The sequence below is a fragment of the Ctenopharyngodon idella genome, chromosome 15, assembly GCF_019924925.1.
Source record: "Ctenopharyngodon idella isolate HZGC_01 chromosome 15, HZGC01, whole genome shotgun sequence".
In the NCBI taxonomy this organism is placed as follows: Eukaryota; Metazoa; Chordata; class Actinopteri; order Cypriniformes; family Xenocyprididae; genus Ctenopharyngodon; species Ctenopharyngodon idella.
In genome coordinates, this window is record NC_067234.1 from 10,056,828 (window position 1) to 10,068,001 (window position 11,174).

General features: G+C 36.6%; 1 protein-coding gene across 2 annotated transcripts; it reads right to left on the minus strand.

The window, feature by feature from the left end:
- Window positions 1-1,329: 1,329 nt before the first annotated feature.
- Window positions 1,330-10,643, minus strand: rnf168 (ring finger protein 168). 2 transcript variants are annotated; one of them, XM_051862134.1, is made up of 7 exons: window positions 10,508-10,643; window positions 9,485-9,892; window positions 9,333-9,403; window positions 6,327-6,497; window positions 4,850-4,941; window positions 4,641-4,716; window positions 1,330-2,340 (listed from the first exon to the last, which is right to left on the minus strand). In XM_051862134.1, the coding sequence occupies exons 2-7, from the start codon at window positions 9,816-9,818 to the stop codon at window positions 1,666-1,668; spliced, it is 1,419 nt and encodes a 472-aa protein (XP_051718094.1). In that variant the 5' UTR covers window positions 9,819-9,892; window positions 10,508-10,643; the 3' UTR covers window positions 1,330-1,665. The 2 variants fall into 2 exon arrangements, with proteins under 2 accessions (XP_051718094.1, XP_051718095.1); XM_051862135.1 differs by having other exon boundaries at window positions 10,504-10,595.
- Between the last annotated feature and the right edge of the window lie 531 nt (window positions 10,644-11,174).

Sequence of the window (11,174 nt, forward strand, 5' to 3'; positions counted from 1 at the left end):
ATATTACTCATGTTGTATAAAGACACACGAGACTCAACTAGGAAGTGCTGCAAACAACTTCAACCCCAAAATACGGGAAATACTAAAAGAATACCATAACAGGCTATAATCTGATGAGGCAAGCCTAGAGCAAACTTCGGAAGTGTGGTTCACTGATCATCTGACTGTTTCCGAGGTTTCACATGACATTTCCAATGATAATACTTCTCAAAATGCAGTGCTTTTGCAATTCTTATGTAGAAAGAAAAAAATATATATATCAATGGCGTCATAATGCAGATCAGCAGTTATGCCAAAGCTTTCCTCTTTAGGACAGATGTGAGTCACATTAGCATTCTTCAAACTTAAGATTAAAGGTTTGAGAAAAGAAAAAAAAAAGGTTACACTTTATTTTAAGGTGTCTGTGTTACAGTGTAATTAAATATTTAAGAACTGAGTAATAATATTTAACTGCATGTACTTACTATAGGGTTAGATTGGTTTAGGGTTAGTTGCATTTAATCATGCATAATTTATAGTTATTACTACATTAACTACATTAAAAACACTGTATAAAAAAAAAAAAAAAAAAAAGTGTTACCAAAAGAGATAGAGATATATATATATATATATATATATATATATCCGTTATATATATCCGTTACATTACTTTTGAGTTACTTTTTCTCATCTGGGCTGGGCTGTTTGTTTGTTTGTTTTTATACCAACAAAGAAGTTCTATTTTGGGCAAATGTATAGGCCCTTTCACACCAAAAGTGAAATGAATAAGCCTCAGACTGAAGGAAATGCAAAATTACGGCTGTACAGTAGAGCTCAAACAAACAAGCCTTTCAGCTGTGCTGCCACTCAGGAATACAGAAGAATAGGATGCAGGAGAAGAAGTAAATGACTATATGTATACTCACATTTAGTCTAGAACTAGTCTAGAATAACCATAATGTTCACACAGCGCACACAACACCTCTGCAGTATCTATTTCTCTCAATATGCAGACAGGAGAGCTGTCAGTCAATAAATGGGTAACTTGCATTACTTATTTGAAAAAAAAGTAATGCATTTACTTGAAGAAAGTAATCTGATTACGTAACTTGTGTTCCTTGTAATGTGTTACCCCCAACACTGCACGTGTATATACGTGTGTATACACACACACACACACACACACACAATTGTGTATTGAATTGAATTTTGAATTTAACTAATTCAAATACATAAATCTTAAATTTAGGCCTAAATATGTATTTATTTATTGAGCGTAATAACCACGAGGAATAATCTAGTCCCTTGCATTTAGCTTTTCGCTTGTCAAATAACCAGACAACAACAAAATTCTGTAAAGTAATCTTTTCTTTATTTAATCAAAGTGAAAATGCTTACAAAAAGATTTTCTTCTGCAGCATTCACAACTTTTCAAACTCTAAGCTAGTCATGACTTTATAAATGCTTATAAAATGAAAACCATTCCAAAACTATCATGACTTTACAGTATGGACCTCTCTGGAAAGGCACTGAAGGAGTATTAGCAACATATGATATGAGCAGAAACCGAACAAGATAACGGAACACGGCTACACGGCGTTCTTTAGTAGCAGCACGGCAACTACTAACATCTGTTTCAAGTCTGAGGGGTGTTTGAGGAACCAGATCAAAGCAGCAGAGGATCATTCAGCTGCCCATGTTGGGGAACATCTCAGTAAGGGTGGTCTGCTTCGCCCCCTTCTTCAAGCTAGTCGGGACCGTCATTGAAGGAGAAGACGCAGGGGTGGATCCCACTGTTCCAGACAGTCTCTTTTCAGTTTTCCCATCGTCCCTGCGCCCCGTGCTGTTCCTCGCAGTCGACCGTGACGTACTAATGTTCTTTTTCGCACTCTCCACATCTGAGTTTGTACTTGTGGAAGCCGGAGTGTTTTTTTGCCGGAGCTGATAGCTATCGGCTGAACCCTTCCTGCGGTCCACTGTGTTTTCGCGGTTCAGCTCCCTCTGAAGTCGCATAGCCAATCTTCGGTCCTCTTCTTCCTGCTGCCAGCGGCTCCGTGCAGTCTCTTCGTGCCACGCCATTTCAGACAGGAAAGGGCTGTTGGCTGAAGGAGATTCACACTGCGGAGCAGCACAAGGCCTCTTAGTGTGTAGATCGGCTTCACTCAGAAGCTCTATCTCTGAACTCTTCCTTTTCGAAGAGCTGCTGTTAGGACTGTTAAAAACAAAAGTGTGTTCTGAGCAGCTGGGATTGAAGTTGGAAGTGGAGGGTTTCCCATTGTAGTCCAGTACGGGCACGGTCTGTTTGACTGTGTCCTCCACAGATGGTGCTGTGAGGGTTTTTGGAGGGCTAAGAATGTTCTCCTGAAAAATGGAACATTATTCATCTTTAAAATTAAACTATGCAACTATGTTTTATCTTCCACTAAGCATGCATGAACTTTGCATATACACTACTATACAAAGGGTTTGGATCAAATAAGATTTTTTTATTTATTTATTTTTTTAAGAAGTGACAGTGAATATGTATAATGTTACAAAAAGATTTCGTTGATTTTCTTTCCATCAGAGAGTCCGGGAAAAAAAAGCATCAGCTAGAGGTCGACCGATTCATCGGTTTTGCCGAAAGATCTGCACCGATAACTGATTGGTGGAACAATTGGTTATCGGCAAAAATCCATGCCAATAGTTGTTCCGGGTTGCGTCCAATGCTGTAGTAGCTGAGAAGGGTCCGCTGTCATCATACAGTACAGTGTCGATATTAAAAGATGGCCATCTTTAAGCATGACTGTTAGGATTTATATGAAATGGTAACACTTTACAATAAGATTCCATTTGTAACATTCAACTAAGGTTAAATTCTGTAGAAGTGTTGTTCATTGTTAGTTTGTTAATTTCAACATTTACTAATACATGTTAGGGCTGCACAATTAATCAAATTTCTAATCACGATTACGGATGCCACGATTTCATAAACGTTCAAAGTCGCGATTACAAGGAAAAATATCCACTTACATTATTCTGCGTTTAAGAGGTGTGTTTAGAGCATGTTACATCGCGAGAGGTGAATCACGACTACTTCAGAATGTAAAAGTCTAACCTAGCACAAAAGGAGCTACCAGTGACGTAAGTGTACTCTGATATGTCGAACACAAGCGAAACACCAGCACCTGCCATTTTTAAAAAGCTGTGTACACAGCCTATCTATTTACTCCACGAACTAACTAACTCTACAAACATGAAAAACATTGATAGGACCTCTCAACCTTACGCTAAGGAGAAAATCCAGTGTGACTTTGAGCAGACCAAGCGAAACATGATTATGTATTTCTGCTAAGCTAGCGACACTGGGCATCAACCACACTGCAAAAGCTAATACTTTTTTATATATACGGTCTACTTTCTTTGTATAGCAGTTCTATCTCATAACATATTAGACAGGACTGTTAAACAGATCGTAAACTAATGAAGATGTAACTGTGTGCTCAGGATCTGTCTGAACTGTTCTCAGCGATTTTTGTCATAATCGTGCAGCCCTAATACATGTCAACATTTACTAATGCATGTCTTTTATTTACTTCAATATTTATTAATATAATTAATATATTCATATTTATATATGTGTTATGTTTGTTTTTTTATCCAGGATCCAATTTTAAAGATTTCGGTTGATTAATCGGTTATTGGCAAGTATGGTCCAACCTAGTTATCGGTATTGGTAAAATCAGTCGACCTCTAGTATCAGCACATATTAACCCCTGATCTTAACATCAACATTGATAATATTAGAACGATTTCTGAAGGATCATGTGATACTGAAGACTGGAGTAATGATGCTGAAAATTTGGCTTTAAATCACAGGAATAAATTACATTTTAAAACATTTAAACAGAAAACAGTTATTTTAAACTAATAATATTTCACAATATTACCGTTTTTTTTTTTTTTTTATTAAATAAAATAAATAATAAATAAATTTAATTAAATTAAATAATTTTGTCTTTTTTCATAAGCCTATTTGTATTTTAGAGAAAAACTTATTAGTTTTGTATTAAAATTGTAAAAACTTTCCTACAGAAAACATGTATGAATCAATGTCTTTCACACAAAAAAAAGAATGCATTATAAAAGTATTTTTAACGCATTAATTATGCCTTGTAATGCAGCTTATAATGAATTGAATGGTCTTGTGTATAATTGTAACCACATTTATATTACATTATAATACTTATCTATTCACTGAACAGTTTTAGAAAGTACAATGCATTAAAACACACGACAAATAACCAATTTCAGAATCTGCAATTATTATAATGCACTTTACCTTTGGTTACAATTATTTGTTAAAATATATAATGCATTATAATGTACATTATGAGTACCTTTATATTGCATTATACATTAAAGCTCAAAGTGTTACCAAAAAACTAGATGTTTCTTTAGATGTTTATAACATTTAAAAATAAAATACAACTGATAACTACAAATTAATGAAGCTTTTGTTCCACATATGTGCAATGTATGATCTCAAAGACAACATTTATTTATTTGATAAGTAATTAAATCAAGTTGTTTTATTTTTATCATCACTTTTTAAATTAATTTTAGGTTGTAATGATTTCATTTGTAAGAGGAGGAGACAATCAAAGCATCATCAAAATCACCTTATTAGCCATCAGAGAGGAGTTTGGGCTGCTGTCAGAACTGCTTGGCTGTTTATGAGACACTGGACGCAAAAACCTGACATATAAGAGAATGCAGTGCATTAGAAAAACCCTCTTTCTTTATGGTCTTTCAAAACTTTCAACAATAACCAGACCTGAAAAGATGAGTTATATAACTGATATACTGGGACTCAACAGCAGGTACTCACTTCTCAATATCCCCCATATTTGGTTTTGTCTTCTTAGCTGGCGTAGCATCAGGTTTGACGTTCCATGGTGACTCAGAGATTGGTCCTGAATTCTGCACAAACAGCACAAAACAGCATTAATCATCCCCAAAAAGTTCTGCTGAGCTTCAGACAGCAAAGTAAAATAAAGCTGCAGCTGTCTAAAGGCATTTTGTGAGCTTTCTCCTTTATGTGTGTGGTTTAAACCCTGATTTGTGATACATTTTTGGAAATATTAAAGTGCCCCTATTGTTTCTTCAGATATTACCTTTCATGAAGTGTGTAATATAGCTGTCTGTGAATCTAAAATGTCTGCAAAGTTTTAAACATCAAAATGTACAATAAATTAAGTTATTGTCTCCCAACAGAAAGAACCGATTCTGAACTATCTGAAATGAGTGGCCAGTAATTCCAGCCTTACTTCCTTCATGAACCTATGTAGGTTTGTAACAAATTTACATAATGCCAGCCTATAGTCTTCATTGGCAACCCGTGAACAAAGTCTACTTTGACCCTCTAACACTGTAGTTGTACAGTAGTTGAGGCCTGGAAGAATTTGGTTTGTGTTGTTGAAATGACAAGACGCTGTTTTCTTCACTGTGAAAGCATATCCACTTTGCATGTACTTCCAAAGGATGAGGACTCGTACTCGAATTGATACGGTAAAATCAGCGCCATTGTTACTGTTCGTATGACTGTGTATTTAAGTGCTGAAGAAGCCTCCAGATCTGAAATTCAGATATGCTAATGGGAGCCAATCACAAAAGACTGGGCCATCTGACCAATCAGAGCAGAGTAGACCAATCACAACAGACTGGGCCACCTGACCAATCACAACAGACAGAGCCATCTGACCAATCAGAGCAGAGTAAGCTCTCGGAAAGTAGGGGTTTAGAGAGACTGAATCCTTTATCGAACCGTTTCAGACACTGTGAGAAAAGAGCTGATGTTCCAATGTATATTATGAGAAAATTACAGTGTTTTTTGACCTGTAATGCATGTAAATCTACTGCAGGAGACCCCGAAAACAAAATTAAGAGCCTTTAAATTAAATAAACAAAAATAAAAAAGCAAATAACCATTTTGTTCATGTTAGCTTTTCTGAATGATGCTGTCACTCAGTAGGGGTTAGCTACTCTGGCATTCAATTTTAGTTTATAGTTACTCATGAAGTTATATTAACATAAATTATAACCTTGGGTAACAATGCTTAAGGCTGAGCTTGACAAATGCAGTCAACGCTTTAGGAAGACAGAATGAGATTATTTACATGTCTTCCTGTTATGCTCAGACAGTCCAAATGTCTGCTGTCAAATTTTATTGTTGTTTTGACATGTTATTAAAACAATCTTGACAAACAGTTTTGGGGATTTCAGTCTGTCCAAGCAAAGTGGAGCCATACTTTTATGACTGTGCATGTCACTGAATTTGGCTCACGGTCTCTGATGTGTGACCTCACCAGTTCTTGGCTGAGCAATCTGGCCAGTTTCTCATCATTCTCCAGCTGTTGCTCTTCCTGCCTCCTTCTCTCCTCTGCCATACGCTCCTCCTCCTCAGCCAGCAGGCGCTGGATGTACTCCTCACTGGCTCTCCGCTCGGCTTCCTCCAGAGCTCGCTTCTCCTCCACAAGCTGTTCAAAACAAGAGATGAGATGATAACAGCTACCCTTCACAACAACAAAACACCAAAAACAAAATCTGATCTGATTTGCACTAAAATTGACCATGTCATTACAAGAAAAAGAAAAAACAAACAAACAAACAAAAAACATCATGAAATCATATTACAAAAAAAAAAAAAAAAAAATGCTATTAATCTTTGAAATAAGTCTTCAAATGGACACTACTATTGAAAAGTTTGGGGTCAGTGAGATTTTGTTTTAAATCAATTCTTTATTCAGCAAGGATGCATTAATTTAATCAAAAGTGACAATAAAGACTTTCATAGGCCTTGTCCACACTAATACATTTTCATTTGAAATCTCATCTTTTTCTCTCAGTTTCCATCTTCCGTCCACACTGAGACCGTTTTTGTCAACGAAGCTTTTTGAAAGCTCTCCCAAATGGACAAATTTGAAAATGCCGTTTTCATGAAGTAGCATGGACTGCGAAAACAGAGGTGACTGAAAACAATGTTTAGTAATGTGATGCATATTGTACATATAATATCTATGGTAATATCTGCATTGCTCTGCCTGATATTAACTTTCATAGTGTTTCTAAAGATAAATGTTCCTGATTGCAGAATATTCATATTACATTGCAAGGCAAAACATGATGTTTTAGACCACATGAGTTTGAGTGCGACCTGGACGCAACAGTGAGTCATGCTTTGAGCGGATTCGTAAACACCTCTGATTGGCCATTGTGTTCACGCGCTCATCAGATATGTCTGTGATTGGCTACAATGATCAGCGCTTCAAAAACATGTTGTAAATAATCATCAATGAAATTACATGTCAAATATTTTTTTCTAAAGATTGTTTCTGTCGTTTTTATTATGCTGATGTTAGTTAAAGTGTTCGTTCTTTAATTAAGTTTGTTTTTAGTTAGTTATTTGATGCTATAAAAATGTGGGTTTTGACATCATAATTGACAGCTGAGATTGACAGCTTCTCTGAGTGAAGTAGTCACTGAAGCACCAACAGACTTTTTCTGAATATTCAGGAGGAGATTGGAGCTTTAACTTTAATTGCTCTATTTCCAGAACTGTTTATTTCACACCGAGTTCATCTGCAGTATTAACTAGAGCCCTACCAATTTATCGGTCTGCTGATTTTATCAGCCGATATGAGCCTATCGCAGATATATCTGCATCAACACATATGCCACCAATATGAACATTTTCAACACGCACTTGCACCGCAGTTCAGCTCAAATCTGAAGACGCATCTATAATATGGCTTGTTGAAAATAGCAACATGTAAAACAGACAGACAGAGTTCAGCTAATGTATGTTTCAGTCGATGGATATGCATTCTGGCTTCCTAATACGTTACATAAAAGCGATAATCAAAAAGCATGAACAAAACAGTCACTCTTCGTAAACTTGGTTCACTGCGAGTGCCATATGCTCGAATACGAGCAGTCATTTACGCAGTCATCACAGGTGAGACATGAAGAGCACACGTTGCTATCTATGTTTAAACTAAACTCAATTAAACCTTGCTAATTTAAACATTTATGAGCAAGACGCGAAAGAGTGAGAAGATGTGTGTGCTCATCTGAAGTGCGCGCATGCTTATCTCAGACAGCGCGCAAATACTGAGTTCTCTTTCAAGTCTTGAGCTTGAACATACAAATTCACACAAAAATTGTCAACATGCCCATCTTGGCGACTATCTTAGCAAACATAGTCAGTTATGTCTTAAGTGAACGTTTAAAAGTTTAAAAAGTCAACGCATGTGTACTGGATATGTACTGGATCGTGCATTATGTCTTAAATGGAAAGAAGCCTAATATTCTCGCTGTCTGTTTTTTTAATGTTTATCAAACAACAAATGACGAAGAAATCACTCGCTCTTGACTGAATATCTTTTGTATCTTCAATAATGATTAATCTTTACTTAATTTATACAGTGAAGATAATATGCAGTGTTATTTTATATTTGATTATTTTATTCATTTTCTGTACTTGAAAACTACTATTAGATACCTGAATTACCTGCTGTTGCTTGTAGTTTGATTATTTGTTCTTATTATCTTTATTTTATCAGTTTTCCTATTTTCCCTGAACACACCACATACCAAACCATACCGAAACCGTGACCTTAAAACCGTGATAAAACTGAACGGTGAGTAATTTGAACCGTCGCACCCCTATAATATACATATAAAGAATATCGGCCGATATATCAATATCATTGGCCCTCCAAAAACCTTTATCGGTCGGGCTCTAGTATTAACCGATTCTGCGGGAGTGTGGGCGGGACCTTGATATCGCGGCTCCACTTTGTGCTCACTACTGCGCAGACTCGAGAGTCAAGATGTCAGCGCCATATTGGCACCCTAGTGGCTTCACTTACTACAATGGAAGAGAGTGAAGGTGCGTCGTCCATCTTTTTTTACAGTCTACTACGGCGTGAACACAATGGCCAATCAGAGGCGTTTATGAATCCGCTCAACGCGTCACATTTTTAAAATTATATAGTAATATTAGTAGTAATAATAATAATAATAAATCTTAATTGTAATTATCTGGCTATAAACAAATATTATGTGCATGGAAAAAAAATCAAAATGAGTCAAAGAATAAATATTCTATCAGATCTTTCAAAAAATCCATTGCAGCAATGTTGGGATGCAGCATTGTGCTCTGAGCAGGACTGGACACACAAACAAAGGTATTGGCAGAACAACAATACAACCCATGTAAACATGGGATTGCTGTCTGCATTCATGAGGCCCAGCTGTTGTTTCATTGACTGCTGGCTAAAAATCCACCACCATCATCATGAATCTCTCACCTTGCTGATCTGGTCCTCATACTCTTTCCTCAGCTCTCCTGGCTGACATACTCGAGGTCTCGAAATCAGCACTGGGGGGAAAAAAAGGCAACATGCATTACCATGATACAGTTATTAGGCACATACTGCTTCAGCCAAGCTGCGCTCCATACCAGCATCATCACAATTGTCAATTCCCTGCACTCTCCGCTCACACTGAGTGGGGAAAGCGTCCTGTATGCGTCTCCAGAGCTCCATGTTGACCAAGGTCTTGTTCCGGCTGTTGAGTCGTGCCCAAGTGGACACACGTTTTCGGCAAAGCGGACAGCACATGTTGGACTTGTCCACGGTTTCCAGAAAGCAGGGTTTGCAGAAAGTGTGTGTGCAGGGCAGAGTGACCGGCTCCAGGAATATGTCCAGACAGACCGGACAAAGACAGTCTGAACGTTCAAGACCCCCCGAGCTTTCTTCAACCGGACCCGTGTCCATTTCAGACACAGGCGCCATTCTGCGGCCGGCCTCTCTGTGTCAATAAATGATGACTCCCTCTCTCAGCTGCTACTGCAGCATATGACAGCCAGCTGAAAGACAAAACAACAACTGAAAGGCTGATCTAAAACATAGTATTATTACCCAGAAATGTACTACATTAGATCCAGGGTTTCCACCACCAAAGTACAGCAGATTTTGTATGGAGAAAATATATAAAACATGTGGAGTTTTCATGGGTCTCAAAGGTTGAAACCCCCTGCATTAGATAACATTAAATCTAATGTAAATATCTACGTATGAACTGCTTATTCATATCAACAAATCAATTCTTCAGTAAGTGTCTGCAAACCTGCACATCAAATAGAAACTATAATTTTATCGTTAAATAGTTAAGTGTTGATCATTAGCAATATTAACCTGTGTGAATTTTAACATGAGACGTCCAAAAAGGCTTAATTCATAAACTACTGTCAATAAAATATATTTTCAGAGGTTTATTTTAAACAAATTCTTATGCTAACCCGCATCTCAATGCTAGAGTAATTAGCAACTTTCCAGTATTGAGTGATTATTGTGAGGGTAAAATTGAAGTAAACCTTCTATTGATTGAAGTACGTAACATCTCTGTTGTTATATGGTTTATTAATGCGAATGTCAAAAAAACAATTACAAATATTACAATTCACACTTATTTGCTTACTTACTAACTAGGCCCCAAAATCCCGGGAATTTTTTGCGCCCTACTACTCATACATGTGAAGCCATGAGCGCCAACAACAGACTTGCATTTCAAAATAAAAGTCCTTCGATTTTACAATGGCCTTCAAACTGGGTTCCGGGGCCCACAAGGAGGTCTGTCAAAAATTCGACAAAACAGTGTAAAAATGTAAAAATAAAACAAAATAAAATAAATAAATGCAACTAAACTAATTAAATAAATGTAATTAAATAAATAAAAAAAACTGATTAAAATAAATAAATCGATTAATGAATAAATAAATAATACATCTGTACAGCACATAGTAGTAGAAAAACGTAACAAAATAGAATATTTTCCAAAAAATATTATATGCATATTCATAATATTCATTTGCACAGCCTTTTAAATTGTAGGACGGTGGTCCGTCGCACTAGGAAGATCCTATTAGGGGGTCGATGGCATCTAAAAGACTGAAAACCTGTGCTAGTTAGTTTGGTACCAGATGGTTTGATATAATAGGAGTTTCTAAAATTAATAGGCAACTATAAAAGACTATATCGTCAATAGTTAAAAAAAAAAAAAAAATGCTGACAATGTTGAGATGATTCTCGTTTTGATCTTATAGTTTATGATCCTGTGACCAGCAGAGGGAACTACTGTTACACACATCA